This window comes from Paroedura picta, chromosome 10, assembly GCF_049243985.1.
Source record: "Paroedura picta isolate Pp20150507F chromosome 10, Ppicta_v3.0, whole genome shotgun sequence".
Lineage (NCBI taxonomy): Eukaryota > Metazoa > Chordata > Lepidosauria > Squamata > Gekkonidae > Paroedura > Paroedura picta.
This window is the reverse complement of record NC_135378.1, coordinates 20,817,630-20,839,788: the sequence shown is the minus strand read 5'-3', so window position 1 is coordinate 20,839,788 and position 22,159 is coordinate 20,817,630. Positions and strand designations below refer to the sequence as shown.

At 54.1% G+C, this 22,159-nt stretch overlaps 1 protein-coding gene and 1 long non-coding RNA gene across 7 annotated transcripts in view; one reads left to right on the top strand and one right to left on the bottom strand.

Moving 5' to 3' along the window:
• PCDH7 (protocadherin 7) overlaps positions 1–10,435 on the bottom strand; it is a 440,531-nt gene extending 430,096 nt beyond the window's left edge. For all 6 annotated transcript variants that reach the window (XR_013225060.1, XM_077301622.1, XM_077301623.1 and 3 more), the window contains exon 1: positions 5,939–10,435. Coding sequence is in view for 5 of the 6 variants with exons in the window: in XM_077301622.1 (XP_077157737.1) it covers positions 5,939–9,169 (3,231 nt within the window). In the remaining variant the exon portion in view is untranslated. The remainder of the gene's footprint in view (positions 1–5,938) is intronic.
• A 2-nt stretch (positions 10,436–10,437) lies between these two features.
• The window catches only part of LOC143819720 (uncharacterized), a 29,243-nt gene continuing 17,521 nt past the window's right edge, over positions 10,438–22,159 (top strand). Inside the window, exon 1 of the long non-coding RNA XR_013225061.1 lies at positions 10,438–11,132. This is a non-coding gene — a long non-coding RNA (uncharacterized LOC143819720). The remainder of the gene's footprint in view (positions 11,133–22,159) is intronic.

Below are 22,159 nucleotides of genomic sequence, written 5' to 3'. Positions count from 1 at the left end.
AAAAAAAAAGGGGGGGGATGCAGCTCAAGTAAGACCGGGATAGGGATTTTCTTCCTGAAACTACTCTAAGGCTCGAGAATCAGCCATAAAAGGAGGAGGAGAGCTGTTTCTTTTATACCCCACTTTTCACTACCTGAATGCGTTCCAAAGCAGCTTACAAGCACCTTTCCCTTCCTCTCCCAGCAGCAGACACCCAGTGGTAGCTAGGGCAGAGAAAGCTCTAAGAGAACTGCTCTGTGAAAACTCTGAGGACTGTGACTAGTCCAGAGTCACCCAGCTGGCTGCCTATGGAGGAGTGGGGGATCAAGCCCAGTTCTCCCGCTTAGAGACTGCTGCTCTTAATCCCTCTGCTGCATTGTCTCTTGACTAAAGCCATACCAGTGGCCAACATGACTGTCTAGGATACGAGCATTAGAGTTGCAGTCTGACTCGTAAATGCCACGGAAGTCACCCAGGGGCTGTGTGGCTGTCACCTAATCCACATTTTAGGAGAGTCACCCAGCACAATCCTAAACAGAGTTCCCTTCTTCTAAGCCATGTGGTTTCAGTGGATGTACAAGAACATCCATCCACTTAGGGTCGTCCTGTAAGTAACCCAGTGAGTCTTACTTCATGCTACACAAGTCTTGGGATCCAAAGCTTCTGGCCTGGCTGCTGGATTCGGGACACTGGATCAGAGCCAATGGGTTGGATCCATCCAGCTTTGCCCCTGTCAAACAAACCAAGGAGACGGTTCCTTTTGACCCCCAACCAGGTCATGTTAGAGACCAGGGGGGCCAAACCCTATGAAGAACCTCGGTTGGAGCATCGAGAATCATTAGGGAAGGCTGGTTAGATCCAGGCCAACCTCTTTACGATTTACACCATGAGAGAACAGTACAGGTCTACGCATACCATATAGATCTGTGCATGCTACAAAAACACGTATCCGGCTTTAAAAAGGGAGAAAGGAAGCGGGAAACCTCAACCAGAAGCTGCCACTGATGTGGTTTCTCTTCACTGAGTAATCCAGCCCTGCAAACAGAGACCGCACTTCCTGACAACTGATTGGCAGACACCGAATGGTATCAGTTTACCAATTCTAATTGCATTAATGGGCCTTCCTCTGTCGCCCGGTGCTTCTGTGCAAGGCCCGCTTGGCCTGCCCTTTGCGACCTCCCCGGTCCCTCCGAGGCTGCACAGGCTCATCTGCACAAAACAAATGCTCCTTTCCATCCAAAGAGGCATACATAGGCCTCCCGCAAACTTCATCTCTTTTCCTCCTTTCCCGGAACCTGCCCGCTGTCGCCTTCCCCCCCTTTCATCCTCTCTGCTTTCATCCACTGGTTTGTGATGTGAGATTAACCCCGCACACACACCCTCCGACAACAGCCCTACACAAAATCAATCCCCTTGCCAACATGAAAGCCAGCTGCTTAAGAGTTTGGAGGAGATGCAGACCCTGTGACTGAAGAATCTGGCGGCCCTCAGATGGACCCTGCTTGAGCTTCTGAAAAGTTCACAGACTATTTATATAACCCTCTGCCCGCTAGTCTTGTGGTTTTATGCAAAAATGGGCAGGGAGGGAGAGAGATGCAAGAAATGTCACCGGGAATCAAGTTAACCCCATGCAGGATTCATGGTTAATATATTCTGTGAGAGGCTCTTTCATAGCACTTCCCCAGGCCTCCCTCCCATCCATGAATTGCTGTTGCCTACAAATCCCAAGGTTTTCTTGGAAGAGTTGTGTGTTTTGAGTAACTGGGACAGTGCGCCATACAACGGCAGAGTTCTTATTCAATGATGAGATGTCATAGATCCCCCCCACACACACACACACTGCATAAAAAACCAACAACCCCTAAGAGAGCAGTTGTAAAATCTGCATCTTTACACTGGAAGGCCATGTAGTTCACATCCAATAAATCAATCTACAAACAGGTCTTCTTTGGGATTGCTTCATCCACTCAAAAAGAGAAAGAGGGCAACGTTAAAAATGCAGCCCTATCCAATTTGGATCAGCCCCCAAGATCCTTCCCGTTACTCCGATTCTGGCCAAATATCTCACGTAAGATGTATGCAGCATCTTTTTGACACAGTAACATGCAGTGACTCTTCCCCCCCCCATCACCCTTTTTCTTGACACAAGAAAGCATGAACAGTACAATTAGACACAATTGAAACTAACAACAGGTGTGCACATTTCATTTCAGGTCACCTTTCAGGAAAAGTTCATCAGCATCTGATTAACCTAATGAGGGTTTCATGATTCATCACAGCTATTGTTTGGTTTTTTTAATGTGATTATGAAGTGTTCAAGGGTGTAAACTGGAACAAAGGAAAAGTTCAAGCAGTGGAACTACAGTCAAGCATAACATTGTCATATTTCTTCCTAAAAACAACAATAGCTGATCAAATGTAGCAAAAGGTTGGCTGAGTCCATCCGCAGTACGTTACATACTGCAAAAACTATATCTGCAAAAACTATATCCGTCCATCTAAACATATATGCCCCCCTTTTTTTCCCAAAATCTGATCTATCTGTTTTTGTTCCACCACCACGACAATCAACACAGGCAAGCTCCTTCCACCAAGACATGTTCTTCTACCACAAGATACAACCATGTGGCATAGGAGAAAGTTCTGGGACAGAGTCAGCTAACAGGTCCCACAATGGTAATACGGGTTTGGGGGAGTCACCTGTGCATCTTTAAAGCACATGGGTTTTGTTTTCGTTTTCTGTTTCATCAGCCAAGCCTTTATCTCTGCATTCCTCACCCGGTGCTGCATTTGCATTCATCAGCATGCATTTCCCTATAATGGAATTTCGCACAAGGTGCTATGCAGGTTGAGATAACACAACATTTACCCTCGCTCAGGTTCTGGCGGTTTAGCGGTTCGCTTGGCATGCAACCTCCCAACAAGGTACAGAAAGACCCAGAGAGAAATCGTCTTGGTTCAGAAAAGGAAACAGATTGTCCTAGAAGATCGGACGTAAAGGCACCCCAAAGCGGAGGATTCCTATGAGGGTATGAATGGTTGCATGGAAGGGTGTGTGTTTCCTCTCTGTTTTGGAGCCAACTTCAGAAATAGCCCTTGGCATCTGCACGTCAAGCTCTGGCACTCCAGGTGGATCATGCGGCTGGGATTTTCCCAAAACCAGACTATGGCCGGCTTTAACCACTGAATAAAAGCATGGTTTCCCTCTATGGAAATATCACCCAAAAAGAGAGTGCTTATAGAGCAAAGTTCACAGAGGACTGAGAGGAAACCCTGTCTACCTCCCTTCAGTTCTCTTTAACCTCTTCGACCACAACAATGGGGGGGGATCAGCACATGTCATTTCACTCCAATCTTTACAAGTGTGACATTTTTTCCTGCTAGAAAGAAGAATTCAAGGAAAACACCCTGGACTTTTGCAATGTAGAAAATCACACATATTTTAAGCGCAAGCACTTCCCCACCACACAGACAGAGTTCGAGGACCTCACAACGTTTCCGGGTTTCGGAGACCTGGTTTGGACCGGGTGCCTACCCCCAAGTGGTCCAGAAGACTTTCTCCTCTCAGATTAACTACCAAGCTATTGTGAAGGAAAGGACTGGTGGTGGGTTTGGAGGTCTGACCTGTGGCAAGACCCCCCCCCCCCCCCGTGGCCTGCTGAGATGCCAGGAAGTGGCAAGATGGACAGGAAATTGGACACTCTACTTCCTACGTCTTCTGGATCCTTTAGCTTCTGTCTGCCTGGGCCAGTGTCTGGGGGAGGGGAAGCTGATCAATGCTGGGAGGCTGAAGATGGTGGGGCAATGGGGCAGAGGGGCTGTCCCCTAACACTTCTCCTCATATACTCTGCCAAGGGTTGCAGCTTCCTGTGAAGGGGGTACTCCCTCCATGCTTGGTGGGACCAGGTCACAGGCAGGGATCTGGTATCTGTGTAAGTTTCACAGGCAGGGCAGCCGCTGGCTGGTGCTCCATTCCCCAGGAATGGTGGGCCATCTATGATGGGAAGAAGAGAATGGGGCAATTTCTCCCATCCCTTCCCCAATTTCTCTCATCAAAGGAAAGTCACCTCTTGATGCATGAGACGGGGGAGGAGTGATGGAGTCTAGTGGGGCTGTAGAAGGGGTGCAGAGGTACCCAACCAAATAGGTCATACCCATTCACAGGGACAGCTGGTCCATCTCTAACAGCTGGTCCATCTCCTCCTGGATCCCACCTTTGACCTTGAAGCACAAACTCTCCTGAATCATTTGGGGGGGGGAGCCCTCCACACACTGTGCTTAGCCACTCATGGGGTCACCTGGGCAGCCCTACAAGTCTGCAAAGCTCAGTCCCATCTCCTTCCTGTGCCTTCACATGGACACCTGCAGTCGCATAGCCATGCAGGCCCCATTGTGGGTCTGAGCCTGACCTGGGAAGTGGAGCTGGTTGGTAACTGGGAGCGACAGGGAAATAAAGGGAGGGGGGAGTAACTGAAGGCAGGAGACATCTCTGCCCCACTTTCCTTCAACCTGGTCTTCTTATCATGAAGACTCTGCTGTCTCTCTCAAGGAATACAGCACCCTAGACACACTCTCTCCCCTTAAGAATGGGGTAAAAGAGCAGGCCCCAACCCATTTTAGATGCCCACTGCCACCTGTCAGTTTTCTTCACCCCCTTCCTTGACTGCAGTTCTGTGACTTCCTAGGCACCTGTATCAACATAGTGCTTCTGGGGTCTGTTGTGAGGTCAAACAGAAGCCAAAGTCCAGGAGCACCTGAAAGACTAGCAAAATGTATGGGAGGCTAGGAACTTCCGTAGGTCACTGCTCCCTTCTTCCAAAAGCTCCTCCCTTCTTCCAAAAGCTACAAATTTTGTTAGTCTTTCAGGTGCTCCATGACTGTGGCTGTCCTCCACTGCTACAGGCAGACTAACACACCTACCCATCTTGACCGGTCTCCCTGAGACCAAAGACACCAAGAAGTGCATGTGGGGTTGTGGACACCTGCAGATAACTACTGAAGTCTGGGGAGCTTGTGGGGGTGAAAGGGGTCAAATGGCAGATTGCAAGGCAGGGGGGCAGGGTCTATCGATCTCCTGCATTTGTGCATGGATGGGCCACATGCCTTGTACATGGTATGAATAAGAGGGCCAAGCAAAGATGCTGCTTCCTCTTGCAACTGTGGTAGAACTGTCTACACTGCAGACAGGGGGCACCACCTTAAGAACGCTTGTGGTCAGCTCCACTGAATGGCAGGTGGTTGACTTTTGAGGAAGCCCAGAGAAGCTCCTGCTGTAAAAGAGCAACTCCGAGCAAACTCATTCGACACTGGGAGCTTACTCCCAGGGAAAATGTCCTTAGGATTGCCCTCTAAGCATCCTAGGGACTTTGCGGTGCTGGAAGAGTATGGGAGGGGGCAGAGAGCCTATTTACCTGGAGCCACCCCCCCCCCTGCCTTTTTCAGAATCCGTTCCCTGCAATGAATAGTCCTAGTTAGACCAAGCTCACCAGTGGCCTGGGTCTCCAACATGTCAGAGCTTAGGGGCTGGCTGCTTGGGGGGTGGGGGTGGAGTGGGGTGCATCAGGCATGCCTGGCTGTGTGCCCAAACCTATCCAAGAGCCATCCCTTTCTGACTTCCCAGCTGGAATCTATCCCCTCCCCATCCAGCCCAGTTGGGGGACTGAACCCTAAGAAAATTAAGGTCCCCCTGAACACAATGCAAGGATATCTCCCTTTATGGTCTTTGCTTCAGGGCTTGGCTCTTTGGACAAAAAGTGCCACTTACAGGGGTGGGGGGGGGGTTGCCTGCCATTCCCAATGGAGGGAGATGCGTCCAGGGGTCTAGCCTGTCTGGGGGGAGGAGTCCGGACCGGCCCAGGCCTGGGGGGTGGGAGGGTGAGCCTGGCTGTCTCCCTTTCCTTCTCTCCAGCCCCCCCCCCACCGCGCCCCACTTCCCCTCCGCCCGCGTCCCGGCGCTTACCTGCTTGCTGTACTTGCTGCCGGCTTGACAGCTGTATTCGGAGCAGTGGTCCGAGCCGATGGAGATGTTGTCGCCGGCGCCGACGAAGGTGTTGGCCGGGGGCAGTTCCTGCACGGCCTGGTGCTTTTTGCCGGCGGTGGGCGACTGCGGGTGGAGCTGGACGGTGGGCAGGGGCGAGCTGGACTTGTAGTGGCGGGCCAGGTCCGGGCTGCCGGGCCCGCCGTTGACGGAGCGGTAGCGGCCCAGGGCCGGGCTGCCGGCGGCCGAGAGCTTCTCGTGGACGCCGTCGTAGCGCTGCCCGTTGGGCTTGGAGGCCTCGACGGTGACGATGCTGCTGTAGAGGGGCTGCTTGGCGCCGGCGCCGCCGCAGCCGCCGCCGCCCTTCTTGGCCTTCTTGTCCTTCTTGGGCTTCTTGGCCTTGTCGTGGGGCTGCGGCGTGAAGAAGTCCTCGTGGTCCTTCTTGCCGGCCTCGTAGCCGCCGTGCTTGCCCTTGGCGCGGCAGTAGCGGGCCAGGACGACCACGAGGATGAGGAGCACGACGGTCACCACGCCGGCCACCACGCCCACCACGATGCTGAGCCGCTGCTTGCCCAGCTCGTAGCTGGGGTCGCCGGCGATGTCGTGGGCCAGCGGCGTGTGGAGGCTGCGCGCCACCTGGCCCTCCACCAGGCTGGCGTTGGCCAGGCTCTCGTTGACGAAGACGTGGAGGAGGGCGGTGGTGGCCTGCGGCGGCTGCCCGCTGTCGTTGACCTGCACCACCAGGCGGTGGAGGCCGTGGTGCTTGGGCGCCAGCTTGCCCACCAGCGACACCACGCCGCTGGCCGGGTCGACCTCGAAGAGGCGGAAGGGGTTGCCGCCCACCAGGCTGTAGCTCAGCTCGGCGTTGGGCCCGGCGTCGGCGTCGTGGGCCTGCACGGCCGCCACCACGGTCCGCGCGTGGCTCGACGGCGGCAGGACGGTGTAGGAGCTGTTGGCCGGCGCCGTGACGGCCGGCGCGTTGTCGTTCTCGTCCATGACGAAGAGCGACACGGTGGCGGTGGCCGAGCGCGCCGGCTCGCCGCCGTCGACCGCCTGGACGCGGAAGGTGTAGCTGGTCTGCTGCTCGCGGTCGAAGGAGACGGTGGAGAAGATGGTGCCCGTCTCGTTCTCGATGGAGAAGATCGCGGGCGCGCCGGGGGCCTGCTCGCCCGGCTGGATGGACAGGCTGAGCTCGGCGTTGCGGCCCTTGTCGGCGTCCATGACGGTCACCATGCCCACGGGGCTGTTGGGCTGCAGGTTCTCCTTGACGTAGAAGGTGAAGACGTCCTGCATGAAACGCGGCTCGTTGTCGTTGCGGTCGGCCACCCGCACCACCACCGTGGTGGAGCCCTGCAGCGGCGGCACCCCCTTGTCGCGGGCCGTCACCTGGAACTCGTACGTGTCCCTCTGCTCGCGGTCCAGCACGGCCTGGACGCGCACGTCGCCCGAGTCCGGGTCGATGGTGAAGAGGCCGCCGGGAGCCTCGGCCGACAGGGGCGACGGCTCCAGCGAGTAGGCCAGCTCGGCGTTCTTGCCGCTGTCGGCGTCGGTGGCCCGGACGGTGGCCACCCGCTCGCCCGGCGCGTTGTTCTCCGGGAAGGAGACCTCCAGCACGGCCTGGCCGAAGACGGGCGCGTTGTCATTGGCGTCGCCCACCCGCACCAGCAGAGAGTTGTTGCTTGACAGGCTGGGGCTGCCCGAGTCGACGGCCACGATGACCACGTTGTAGTCGCGCACGGCCTCGTAGTCCAGCGGCGCCGAGGTGTGCAGGAAGTACTTGCGCTTGTTCTGCGCCTCGCCCTCGCCCTCGCTGGCCGGCTTGAGCTGGAAGGGCACGTCGCCCACCACCGTGCAGGTCACCACCCCGTTCTCGCCCTGGTCGCGGTCGGAGACTTGCACCAGGGCCACCGGGGTGTCCACTAGGACGTCCTCAGCCACGCTGGCCACCCCGTCGCGCAGCGGGATGCGCCCGATCTTGCGGATGTCGATGGCCGGCACGTTGTCGTTCTCGTCGCGGATGTTGAGCACCACCGTGGCCTTGTCGGCTTTGGGCGGCTGGCCGCGGTCGCGGGCCATGACGGTAAAGCGCAGCTGGTTGACCTCCTCGCGGTCGATGCGGTGCAGGACGCTCAGCCAGCCGGACGCCTCGTCGAGGCGCAGCAGGCGGCGCACCGACTCGGTGGCCGCCCCGAAGACGTACTCCAGCTGCCCGTTCACCCCCACGTCGGCGTCGGCGGCCCGCAGCTGCAGGATGGGCGTGCCGGGGCTGCTGTTCTCCGCCAGGTCGGCCTCGTAGACGCTCTTCTCGAAACGCGGGCTGTTGTCGTTCACGTCGGTGATCAGCACCCGCAGGATGGCCTGCGACGAGCGCGCCGGGTCCCCGCCATCGCGCACCCTTAGGCTCAGCTCGTAGGAGTCGCGCTGCTCGCGGTCCAGCGCTCCTTTGACGATCAGCTGCGGCTGCTTCTCGCCGTCGGGGGTGTCGGCCACCTGCAACTCGAAGACGCTGCTCCGGGCGGCGCCGTCAACCTCTTGCCGCCGCTTGCTACCCCCGGGGTAGAGGGCGCTGTCCGAGGTGGCAGCCGAGGCGGCCGAGCTGCCTCCGCCGCCGCCCCGACGGCTCCCGTCGCCCCCGCCGCCGGGCTCCTGGAGCAGCTCGTATCGCTCGATGCCGTTGCGGCCGAAGTCCCTGTCGGTGGCGGTGGGCAGCAGGTACAGGGTGCCGACGGGGCGGTTCTCCTCGACAGTGAGGGTGAGCACGGGCGAGGGGAAGGTGGGGGTGTTGTCGTTGATGTCCAGGATGATGACCCGGCCCTCGAAGAGGTCCACCCAGCTCTGCGAGGGCCCGATGACCGACACCTCGAAGTCCAGGAAGCACTCGTTCTCGTCGAAGATCATCTGGCACTGCGGCAGCTTCTCGCGGTCGATGCGCCGCTCCGTCGTGCTCAGCTCGCCCGTCATGTTGTCGATCTTCAGGTAGTCCGAGCCGGACTCCAGGCTGAACGTCACGTCGCCCGAGCCCGTCACGATGCCCAGGTCCGACGCCACGTTGCCGATGCGGATGTCGGCCGGCCCTTCCTCGGCCAGCCGGTAGCGGAGCAGCTGCTTGGCCGCCGCCGGGCTGACCCACAGCGGCGGCGGCAGGAAGAGGAGGACGCAGCAGCAGCAGCAGAAGCTCCGCGCCAGCCCCAGCACCGTCCGCAGCTCCCCCATCTCCGCCTCGGACAGGACGCCCCCTCCGGGAAAGAAGGCAGGGAAAAAAAAAAAAAAAAAAAGACCCGTCGCCCCCCTTCAACCCCCCTCCCCAGCGGCACCCACCCGGCAAGGCTGCTTCTGCCCACCCCGGCCGAGCAACGGCCCTCTCCCTTTAGCAAGGGAGAAAAAGAGAAAAGGACGAAAAAAGAAGAGGGGGGGAAAAAAGGGAAGAGAAAAACCAGCCGGGCGTCTCGGGCAAAGAAAGACCAATTATAAGAATCCTCTTGCTCTGGCTCAAACTTCGCCTGGCATCCTCATCTGGTGCATTCGGTGAAGGAGGGGAGGGGAGAAAAGGAAGGGGGGGGATCCCGGGCGCCGGGGTGGAGAGGGGGCTGGCTCGCTGGCTGCTCTTGCCCACCTCTTCCTCTCTGGCTTCTTGCAGTCGCTCTGGACTCACAGTTCACGGGGCAAGCGCGGTGGTGCTTTTTTTTGGGTTGTCGCTTGGAGGGGGGGCGCTCTTCTTCCCTCCTCCTCCTCCCCCCGCTTCGCTTCCCGAGGGCACTGTAATCACTTTGCCAGGTTTTGCAAGAGGGGGAAGGAAAGGCGCTGCAGCGGTGGAGAGACTGGAGCAGTTCCCCCCCCCCTCCCTCGTCCGTCCCCAAATTGCAGGTCGGTCTCTCTGTCTCTCTCTCCCCCCACCCTCACCCGCGGTCCAGTTCAGGGCGACTCCGGCTTGGCTTGCTCCGGGCCGGCGCTGGGGAACCGGCTCTCTCCTCCGCTCCGCATCCACAAGGCAAACACGAGGAGGGGAGGGAGGGATGTCAATCGCTTCGTTCAAGGAGCGACCCGGTGTCCGGGAGGCGGGGAGAGGGAATCCAAATCCGATTTCCCCCCAGAGAGGGAACGGGAGGGGGGAAATAGCAGCCCCCCCCCTCCCGGCTGAACAAATCGTCCAGGCTCCGCGATGTCAACAGCTGAAGATCTCCGGGCTTTCCCCGGCTGGCTTCTTATCGTGCAGCGCCCAGCAAATCCGCTCGCTTTGACAGGATAGCGCCCCGATCCATCTCCGGCGGTCGTCTTTGCCTTCCCAACGTGGAGAGCTTTCTCCGGAAAGCAGGTCCTTCGTCTTTTTTTGTGGGAAGGAGACTTGGAGGGGGTGGGTGGGCTCGGGAATCTCTTAAAAACAAGCTTCGCACGCACGCCCCTCGCACCCAACTCTGCGCAAGGTCATGTAGTCCCGAAGGCACCCGGGGTGTCGCGGCAGTTTTGCAGCTTGCGGCGTCCGAAACGTCGGAAAGAAGGGAGACCTTTCCGCCGGTCCTTCTCAGCCCAGCGGCACGTCAGCGCCGGCTCCAAGTTTGCTTTCGCCGCCGCAGTTGGGGTGTGTGCGCGTATGCCTTACCTGCATTTACGCGGCGTGTGCGATTGGAGGCGAGCCGAGCCGAGGCTGCAGCAGCAGCCCGCCGATCCGAGGCACAAATGAGATTGCGGGCTCTCGCTCTCGCTCTGCCTTTCCTCGGCGTCCCAATGCAGGTAAAATAAAGAGGGGGGGAGCCCACCACCCCCAGCGCTGGAACTTCAAGCCTTTATTTCCGAGACGGGGGGGGGTCGTTAAGTTCAAAGGTGAGCCCCCTCCTCGTGAATCTCGGTTGCGGGGCGGGCACGCGTCTGTGCGCGTCCCCCTTCCCTCTCTCTCCCCCCCTTCCAAAATCCTCGCCCTCCTCCTCGAACAGCAGCGAAGCAGAAGGGAAGCGATGTCAGCGGCTCGTCTTCCCACGTGAATCGCAAGCCACTGAGCTCCGAATCGCATCCGTCTCTCTCCGGCACGGGAGAAGAAGGAGAAACCCAAAATCGAGGTGGGGGGGGGGGAGAGAGAGCGAGAGGAGGAGGCGGCAATGCAGCTGTCCAGATGATGCGACGGATCCCCCTCCCCAAATCTCAGAGAATCAGCGCACAGTCTCGGAGAGATGCTCAGAGTCCGGTACGTGGTGTGCAATGTGCGTGCTTCCCTCGGAACTGCGCCGCCGCTCCGGCTGGAGCGCTGCAATCGCGCTCGTTTGCAAAAAAATGAAGAAGGGGGGGGGAGCCCCCGGTCCCTCCTCCTCCTCGCCGGCTCGCCAAGCTCAAGTGCGGCTGGTTGGTGCAGGCGGGCGGCTCTGGCTGGCTCGCCCCGGCGCGCTCCCACTCCCACTCCCCGCCCGCCGCGGCCAAAAGGGAGAGGAGAGCGAGCGCGCCGATCCGCTGTGCGCCAAGTTGCGTCCGCCAAGCGCCCGGGCAGCTGCCGCGGAGAGAGCGAGCCGCGGCCGCCGGGCTTCGCCTTCCTCCTGCCGCTCTTGCCGGCACGGAGCGAGCGAGAGCCAGGGAATGAGAGAAAGAGAGAGGAGGAGGAGGAGGAGTTTGGAGCCGCCGCGCCGGAGGAGCCTCTCGCTCTGCTGCTGGCTCCGCCGCCAGCCAAAGAGGCAGCGAGGCCGGCCCAGCCGGAGCCCGGCTCCTAGCGCCGCCGTCTCTCCCCCCAGGCCGAAGCCCTCGGGGGTTCAAGGAGCTGGGGATACGCGGGAGAGGGGGGGGGGGTCCTCCTGGGACTTGAGCTCCAGCCGTCGGAGCGGAGGCGAGACTTTGCTTTTGCTTTGCCAGAACTGCTTGCAGTTGGGGGGGGGGGGGCACATGGAGGTGCTTGGCTACAATTCTTTTTCAATGGAACTTTTTAGGGGGGGGGGTAGGAGGAGAATGCGTGTGTCGCAAGCCACGGGCCGGGCTGGGAGGAGTAGCAGCCCGCGGCGCCCCCAGAGGCGTCCCTCGCGCCTTTCCGCACCAGACGGCTCCCCGGTGGAGGCGGCGCCGGGGCTCCTCCACTGCCAGCCCGGCCGGAAAGCCCGCTTCCCGGCCGGCGGTCTCCGGCCGGCCACGGCGGGGGCGAAGCGTGGAGGAGCCCAGCTGGGCCACCCCTTGGCCGCGGCCCAGTTCCGGGGCGAGCCTGGAAGGGCCGGCCGGCCCGCGAGGCATTCATTCTGCGGGAGCTCGGTGCGGGGAGCCCCCTCCTCCTGGCGCGGCTGCCCGGCAGCTGCAGGCTCCTTTCCGCCCGCCCACCGTCCCGCGGGGTCGCGCCTGGTTGGCCGGCCGGCCGCTCGAGCTCCGCCCCCTCCTTGCCTGGCCCTGGCAGATCTGCAGCATCAGCGAGAAAAACTCGGCGCAGGCGCAGTGCGCTCCGCCGCAGTCCCTGTGTGTTGGGGGGGGGGGGAGAGGGAGGGAGAAGAGAGGGAGGAGCAGCAGCCCTGGCGGCTTTTCGGTGGGTTAAGTGGGATTCAGCCCGGATCTCCGCTGGCGGTGCCAAGCCGCTTGACTCGGTCTGGGTCTCGCTGCCACACGCACGTGCACGCGTCCTCCAAGCGCGCTGCCGCGGGAGATTCAAGGGCGGGAGGGGGTGGGGGCGACGCTGCCGGTCGAGCCCCTGCCCGAGTCCAGCCGGGCCGGCAGCGGCAGCAGAACGAGGCTTTGCATGGATCCCGGGATGGCGCCCGGGGTGGGTGCAAATCGGGGGATCCCATTCCCAGCGGCGCTTCGCAGCAGCAGCCGCCTCGCCATCTGCCTTGTCTCCCGTGTTTGTGCAGAGCCTTTCCAGGAATAACACCCGTTTCCCACAATCCTCTTGCAGTGCATGCGACCCCCCCTTTCCCCAATCCTCCTCCTCCGGGTCTTTCGCCCGCATCCGCCACTCTCGCCTCCCCGTTCCCCGAGCTGCCGGTGGCGAGGGTAGCCCGCCGTAGGGAATGGGCTCGACGGGCGCTGCATGGTCGTCGGGCTTCCGTGGCACGCGCCCCGCCTACCCCTGGGGGGGGGGGATAGAAGAAGCAAAGAAAGGAGAAGGGAAACGGCGCTAGCCTCCCCCCCCCCCATCCCCAAATCGCCCCTTCCCTGCTTAAGGAAATCTCTCCCAGACTGCGGATTGCCTGGGTCTTATGCAGAGCTGCAAAATGCTAGACGCGCTTGGGGATGGGAAGGGGGGTGGGGGGATTCTCTGGTTTGGTTTTTCCCTTTTCGGGCTCTGCACCTCCACCCCGAATGCAGTTCGAGTCGGATTCCGGTGCGATCCTGGGTCCGTTCGACAGCCGTGTTTCCCTTGCCTGGGACTCGGGCTTGTAACGAACGGCCTTGTGTTGGCGTGACTCCGCATGGGATCGCGCCGGACGTGCGCTGCGAGCCTTGTGGCTTAAGCTGGTGGGTTTTATTTTTTCTTTCAAGCGTACAAAACACTCGATTTTCTGACATTTCGTTTGACCCCTAAAGTCTCAATTTTGGGGGGTGGGGGAGAGATCCAGGCAAAAACCTGGCAGTTATGCAATGCATTTCAAAGGCAGTCTCCTGTAACACCTGCGAAGTTTTGCAGCGCCAGGTAGGCTCCCTCAGTCGAGGGGGCCATGCGGACCTGTGATAAGAAAGTAGCCAAAAACACTTAAAATCGAGATCGTCAAGGGTGAGTGTTGGGGGAGGGGAGAGAAAGGAAAAGGGGATTAAGAGTTTTGATCGCAGGGGGGGAGAAAAACTGACTCAACAGCTCCACCATGGGACGAACGCGGGGAATGACGCCCGGCGAGAGCTCCAAAGCCGATGACCTTATTCATCGCCTCGGAGCCTCCTGCCGGGTTGCTGTTTTCACCGCTGCTTGATCTCTGCGGATGCCCTCCTCGAGGTTTGCCCAGCCTCTTCCGAAAGCCTTTAGAAGATATTCAGTACTGCGGACCTCTCAAGGAAAGGCAGGAGTCCCTCGGTCTCCCTGCCCCCCTCCCCGAAACTGGGACACAGACACAAAAACCCACCTAGCCATCCCTTCCTATTTGTTTGTTTGTTTGCATGCCACCCTCCCCTAAGTCTCAGGGCAGGATCCATAAGACTTAGCAGAACAGAGATCAATACAGATAATTCAGTAGTTCTACGGTAACAATACAGTGATAACAAATGGAACAATACAATGGAACATTTTTGAGCATTTAAATCTGGAAGCCCCAACATTCCTTTGAAGGGCTGCTGTCACCTGGTTGGTTTGACCAAAGTCCTGCTAAACTGTTGTAGAGGGCTGCCTAGTTCTCCTGTTCTTGGGGGGGGGGGTTGCCATATCTAGGTCGAGAAACTCTTGGAGATTAGGGGATGTAGCTGGTGGAGGACAGGAACATCAGAGGGGTACAATGCTCTATAGCTGGGGTGGCCAAACTAGCACTCCAAATATCCATGGACTACAATTCCCATGAGGCCTTGCTAGCTTATCCTGGCAGGGGCTCATGGGGATTGTAAGCCATGGACATCTGGAGAACCACCCTGACCTAGAGTCCATCATCTAGAGGGGTGGCCAAACTGTGGCTTTCCAGATGCCCATGGACTACAATTCCCATGAGCCCCTGCCACCATATGCTGGCAGGGGCTCAGGTGAAATGTAGTCCATGGACATCTGGAGAGCCACAGTTTGGCCACCCCTGCTAGAGCATCCATTTTATCCAGGGGAACTGGACTTTGGAGATGAGCTGTCATTCCAGGGGATCCCTGGATCCCCCTTGAAGCTGGCCTCCCTACAGGAAGGTGGTAGGATTCCAGAAAACCCTTCAAGGTCAGTGTTCTGCATACAGCAAAGGGCTTCTGAGCGTGTGCAAAGGTTGTACTTTCTCCTCCTTGTGACTGACCAACCATGTCTCAGGAGGTAAGAATAAGACGGAATGATGCAGAGGTATGGAAGACGCCCTCGTCCCTTGGCCTTTGAATGTGAATCTCTGCCACACAAGAAGAGATTTCCCATTCCCCCCTTACTGAGTCTGCCCATGTACTTTGAGCAGCAGCCTCATTCTAAGAAATTAAGCTAAAACTTAAGCTAAAAGTCTGCCAAATAAACCTTTTTTCTTTTTTGTCTTGTCATTCTGGTGTCAAAATGCAGCAGCAGGGCCAGAAGGAGAATTGGAACAATCCTTTTAAAAAAAACCCTTTTTGAAATAATTAGCCATGTATCTCACATATTCCATGCTTTTGCTGTGTCTAAAACACACACGTATGCACAACACTGAAAATAGCAGTCATGGAATAACTATGTTCATGCACATACTTAAAGGTTGGCAGCTGGGGGATAAAATTTAACTTCTTAGTAAAAAGAATAAAACGATTATTTCATCGACGCACCATTGCCCCTTGGAAGCTTCTGTTCCCTGGAAAACGCCCAGAGGCTTAGCAGAAAGACCAAAAAATATATAAAGAGATTTAGATCTAAAGTTACATTTCTGTGACCACTGGGGATAATCACAGTAAGACTTGATACTGTTGCACAGTCAGGCTCCGGATTCTCTTTAGCTGTCTTCTGACATTACCTAAAGTGGCATTTTTGCAGTAGTTTCATTCACGGGTGTTTGAAGAAATTGTCCTTCTGCTGACAACTCAAAAGTGGCAACAACATGGATGAAATCAAGTACACACACACACACACACACACACACACCGATCTTGGTTTAGACTGGCTACCAAGCAGTGATGTACGGTAGGACCATAGGGCTTGTTTGTCCATTAGCTTTTGCCCAGATAAAACTACGAAAAACCTGAAATTGCTGCCTGTGCGGAATGGCGGATGCAGTCAAGTTATTTCTAGCGCTCAATGGCAAGTTACTTCTGGATCACCAGGAAGGACTCCTAATAAATCCATGGGTTCGAAGGAAGCCGGGACACTGCAAGTCCAATCAGTTTTTTAATAAGACCTTGGCATGGTGGTTCAAGAACCAAACGGAACCAAAAACCCCAACAAAACCCACAAAAAACTGTGTTTGAAGAATAGTGCATTGTCTAGAAGGCGGTATCAAAACACTGCTTTTTCTAACCTCTGTGCAATGTCACTTCTCTGTCTTTAAATTGCTCCTCAAAGCTCTCCTTTTCCATAAAGACTCTAGTATAACCCCTAAGGTTCTATAGTCTGTTCAATGCAAATTGACTGGAAAAGGTACCTTTTCTTTCCCATAAATCCTCGCCTCTATTACTCCCCTCCTCTGACCAGAAACCATTTTGGTTTCTCATTATGGAACTGCCATGGTAGCCTGTTTTCATCAGATCTCAGAAGGTCAGCAGTATTGGCCATTGTTAGTAGTAGGATGGGAGACCACGAAGGAGTACCAGGGTCTTGCCTTGAAAACCCAGCAGGGTGGCTCTTATTCAGCTGTGACCTTACAGTGTTTTCCACCATGGCAGTATGCATGATGACTGCATTCTACAGTTGCGTCAAAGTTTCAGGAATGTACAATGGAATTTTTGAGCATCATGGATCATGAACCATCAAAGCTTCCCTTTATAGACCAGTTTCTTCTCCTTTGGCTCTTTGGTCTTGTCCCCCCCCTACCCCCAAACTGTGTTAGAAGAACAGTGCATTGTCTACAAGGCAGTATCAAAACTCACTGCTTTTTCTAAGCTCTGTGCATTATGTACATATCAGGCTGTGTTACACCTTTATGCAAAAGGGGGTTGGTTTTAACAGTGGTCATCATTTCTCTCTGACAGCTGTGCAGTCTGCAGTTCTCAGTGCCCCAATAAACTATAGGAATTGCTTTTTATACAAGTGGATCCTCACCATTTTCCTCCATCAGCAGCCAAGATGTCAGAGTAACCTTAGTTACAAAGAAGGTAGCTGTGTCAGTCTGTCGTAGCAACATAGGCACCTTATAGGCTAACAATATAAGCTTTTGTGAGATGCAGCAGATGTACATACCATCAACAGATCCACCCCTCTCTTCTCGATTCAAAGTGGCTTCAGATAAAAGTTTTCAGCTAAAATAAAATAAAATAGCAACCCTCCCCGATCTATCTCTCCCTGCTATCAAGCCCCGTCACAGCCCTAGCAGTCAAGCAGGCCTTGTAGCGTCTCCTGAAGTTCTCTAGGGAGCGTCCCTTCCCTGTCTTCAGGGAGTACATTCTATAGAGCTGTAGCCCTGATGGAAAAGGCCTGGGTTCTCTTCTGTGCCAGAAGAGCTACAGTACATGGTAGGATGGATGATTGACAACCGTAGCTGGCAGTAGATGGCACACAAGGACATGAGAAAGGAGATGGCCCTTCAAACATGTGGGTCCTAGGATTCAAAGGGCTTTCTAGGTCATAGCCAACCTTTAACTGAGAACAGATTGGCAGCCAATGTAGCACATTCAAAACATGCAATATGTTTCCTCTGGCAATAGTTGGGCTGCCACGTTCTGAACCAGTTGCAGTTTTGGGGTTGTCTTCAAGAGCAGCCCAGCATAAAGAATATTGCAGTGATCCAGCCATGAGGTTACAGAAGCATGGATCAATGTGGCCCAGTCATCTGAGTTGAGGTAATGAGAGAGCTGGTGAATCAGGTGCAGCTGGTAGAAGGCCACCATACTAACCTGGGCTGAATCTGCATGGAGCTTTTATTCCAATCTCAGGTCCATTCAATCCCTGCCATCTCCACTGAATGCAATTTCCATTTTGATTTTGTCTGATTTATATTTTCCCTCTGCAACAAACATGATTGATCTGGAGTGACTCTACCTTTTCACCACAATATCCTAGAGTGGATATAACCCTCAATATTTGAAAAATCGGCATGAAGAGCTCTGCCTGTTCCAAACTTGCTGCTGAGCTCCGTGGTAGAGAAGCCTGATTGGCCAACACTTCCCAGCGGAAGCCCTAATTTTTCTTGGCAGACGTTCCAGAAGCCCTAATTTCTCTCAGCAGATATTTGCCTCTTGTTTTTTTTTTTTTTGGTCCCTCCTCTGCTGTCTCCAATCCTCTCCCTCCCACCTTCAAGAAAGGAAAGAAAGATTAGCTACTGTATATACTGGAGTATAAGCCAACCCAATTATAAGACAAGACACCTAATTTTACCACACAAAAACTGAAAAAAATTTATTGACTCGAGTATAAGCCGAGGGTGGGAAATGCAGAAGCTACTGGTAAATTTCAAAAATAAAAATAGATACCAATAAAATTACCTTAATTGAGGTATCAGTAGGTTAAATGTTTTTGAATATTTATTTCAAAGAAAAACAGTAAATTAGCTCTGTAAGTACAAAAGAGGACAATCCTCATCAGGACTATCGTGTGAACCTACCATGCTGTACTTCAGTGGAGGAGGTCAGGGTGGCCTAAGTGCTTAATCCATGCTCCATCATCACAGGCTCTCCCATCCAACTTCCCCCCAACAAGTACAGAAAAGTCCAGAGCAGGGGTAGTCAAACTGTGGCCCTCCAGATGTCCATGGACTACAATTCCCTTGAGCCCCTGCCAGCATTCGGTTTACCATAGCTGCCGGTTTTTGTCTCCCGTTTTTCACTACATAAAGTTTACCAAAGGCTTAACAAGGACTGGGAATTACCCCAACACGGATACTGCCTGCCCCCACACAAGACTTAGTATGGTGTATTGTTTAGAGCAGGGTATCATAAATCCTTGGGGTTTCTTGATGGCCCTGGAAGGGTTTCCTGAATGAGTGAGAGTTAATGAATGTTTAATATGTTTCTTAATATTTGGTAAACATCATCTATCAGGTGATATGATCATAGATGCTCATGTTGCCCTCCCCTAAAATGGCCAATGATGGTCCTGGAAGGGGTGGGAAGGTGAGGGAAGGTGAGGGGGCCTGGGTGGGTGTGTCCACAGCTGTACTTCCCAACCGTATTCTGCACTTCTGGGGTTTCTCAAAGCCTGGAGAAAGTTTCAGGTGTTTCTCAATGGTTAAAAAAAAGTTGAGAAAGGCTAGGTTAGAATGTCAGACTTGAATATGAAAGATCCAGATTTGAATCCCATCTGTGCCATGGAAGCTCACTGGGGGATGCTGGGCTACTCTTGGACTCTCAGGCTAACCAATTTTCAAAAGGATGTCATGAGGACACCAGAGAAGGGAAATATTGCAAGGCCCTTTTGATTCCCACTGGGAGAAAGTAAACCAATATTTAATTCAACTGGTCCCTCAGTTGTTGCCTGCTCCTTGAGATAAGACCAAGAATGAGGAGGTCTTTCTGTGGACAATAATAACCAAAGTGTCTAAAAACTTCCTTTTGTCTACACAAGCTCGTCAGAGCTCTGGGGTGGTGGCAGGGAGACATGGGAATGGAAAAATGTTGACAAAGATGGAGCATTCCTCGCCCCCCCCCACTGCTTCTCTGCTCTTAATTTCCCCTCCCGCAGTGGCCATGTCTTTTGCAAAGAGGAACTCAGAGACCACCGTTTTCCTAGAAAGACCAGAAACCTAAGTATGCGTTTCTTCCTGCATTTTTTTTAAAGTCAACTTGACTACAGGGGGAAGGAAAATAGAATAAGACAGATGAGTTAATTACTACTTAAACAATGAACTTCTCTGTGTTCCGTGCTGATCCCCACAACTACGGTTAATATTATCCTGCATTTGGTTGCCTTTCCCGCATGGGAGCAGACATATTAGATCGTTAATCGCTCGACTGTCTCATCGTTTGCCACACAAGAAACAAGAGGGAGCTGTTCTCACTGTTTTCAAGGCACTGGGGAGAGCCGCGAGCAATTGTATACCCAAGTAAGCTGACGAGAAAGGAGTGAAGCGGATGGTCCAGGGGAGGCTGTGTCTCTGTCCAGCTGAGGTTGCATGGGAGGTTTTCAAACCTTCCCAGTTGTTGGAAAGTCTCAAGGGTGTTGTGCATGCAGTGAAGAAGACCTACAGAGCAGGAGGTGCAATTCAAACAGCCAGCTTGGTGTAGTGGTTAGGATTGCAGACTTCTAATCTGGCTAACCGGGTTTGATTCCCTGCTCCCCACATGCAGCCAGCTGGGTGACCTTGGGCTCGCCACAGTACTGAGAAAGCTATTCTGACTGAGCAGTGATATCAGGGCCCTCTCAGCCTCACCCGCAGCCAAGTATATTAGTATAATTGCTCCTCAGCCCTTAGTTGTAATTAGGATGGTCAGCTCCAGGCTAGGAAATACCTGGAGACTGGAAGGGGTGGGGTGGAGCCTGAGGAGGGCAAAATTTGAGAGGAAGAGGGACCTCAGTAGGGTATAATGCCATAGGATCCTGCATCCACTGCAGCTGTTTTCTCCAGGGGGACTGATCTCTATAACATGGAGACCAGTTACAATCCTGGAAGATCTCCAGACAGCACCTGGAAGTTGGGAACCCTAATTGTAATAGAAAGTTGTGAAGGCCTCTATTTTCTTCCAGTGTAGCTCTTCGAAAGTCTGAAAGTTTGCATTCACTCCATTTTGAGATAGTTCAATGTTTCTGACTTCATAGACATTAAAATAACTTTGGTCTGAAAAGGGATAAACATACATTTCTCGTCTTGGTTGCTTTACAGCAGAGGTAGTCAACCTGTGGTCCTCCAGATGTCCATGGACTACAATTCCCATGAGCCTCTGCCAGCAAACACACCACAGGTTGACTACCCCTGCTTTACAGGGCTGGGTCCACACTCACTCCCCCCCCCCCCCCAATTCTTGATCCTGTTGAATTCAGATTGATCTGAATCCGGGTCTCCTGGCTTTAATTTTTCTGAATTGAAGCAGACATTGTCTTCTACACTTAATTGGGTGGCTGCTCTCTCCTTCCCATTTGATTGGGGAAGCTAAGAGGAGGGAGGGGAGCGGTGCTCACACAGCTCCTGCTGGCATTCAAGGAGCACAAGGCTGGAGAGGGGTTTATTTTCTGCCATTCATTTCCTGACTGTATAGCCAAAGCAAGCGGGGAGGGGGGAAATGGAGGATGAGGCTGCTTGTTCATTTTTCTTTTTCTGGCACTCTTTGAACTGACACCCAATAAAGTAATGTCATCACGGATCAATCATAGACATTGCAGAGGGAAAATTTAAAGTGCTAAATATCAAAATGGAAATTGAAAAAGGTGTAATTAGGGTTTTTTTAAAAAAAATTCAGGGTCACCAGGATTCAAAAGCCTAGTGTTGAAGATGCCCAACTGAAGAAAGTCTTTCAATGAAGACACACACTCATAGCTAAAAAGGAGACTTTCCTCGTTAATAGAACATAATATGGAATTGTGTTAATCTGTTTGTAGCAGTAGAAATGAGTAGGGGGATGGGTATGAACCAGCTCACAAATGAACGTTTATAATGAATTTTGACTAATTTGCAGTTCACAAAGTCAAGCTCCTGACAGGTCAACTGACATAAACTGGAGGTTTGTTATGGTTCATGAATGGATAGATTTCCAGAGAGACTGTCTCCACTCAATCAAGATACTTACCAAACTTCAAACCAAAGCAGGCTGGAAGTTTCCCTGTAAGTTCAGTGTCACTGGCTTATTCCTGAGCTGTTCCATAGACTTCTGTAACTGCAGCAATGTAAGCAAAAGACTGTCAAATCAAAGAGCATTTCCACACATGGTGTAACGTAAGGTAACCAGATTGTCCCACTTTTGGAGAGACACCTGGGGGCACCTGGCAAATTGTACTTATGTTGCAGATAAAAAAATATATATTACAATACTATTTTTGCGTTCTATGCATTATATGAAACTTTTGGTTGCTCCATATAAACCACATTTTCAATCAAGACCCCCCCCCCCCGGTCAATAATGTCCTGCTTTACCCAATGTTAAAATCTGGTCACCTTAGTGTAATGCTACATATAATCAAGCCTCCCGGCCCCTCCTCACCTTTCCTGCTGTCTTGTTCTTCTCTGCTGCCAATTTGCGCTTCTCCCTCTCCACAAATGCTGCTGGAAATGGCAGAAGAGAGCAACATGATTTATATGCGACTCTCTTCCGCCTGCCAATCAAGCCAGGTAGCCTTTTTCCATTCTTTGAAGGGCCCCCAGGATGCTCGCTAATTTTTTTTAAATCAATAATTCTCCATTGAAACACCTATGGATTTAATCATAGATTCATAGTGTGTCTTTATTGCCACCGCAATAAAGAGCCTCTTGTGGCGCAGAGTGGTAAGGCAGCCGTCTGAAAGCTTTGCTCATGAGGCTGGGAGTTCAATCCCAGCAGCCGGCTCAAGGTTGACTCAGCCTTCCATCCTTCCGAGGTCGGTAAAATGAGTACCCAGCTTGCTGG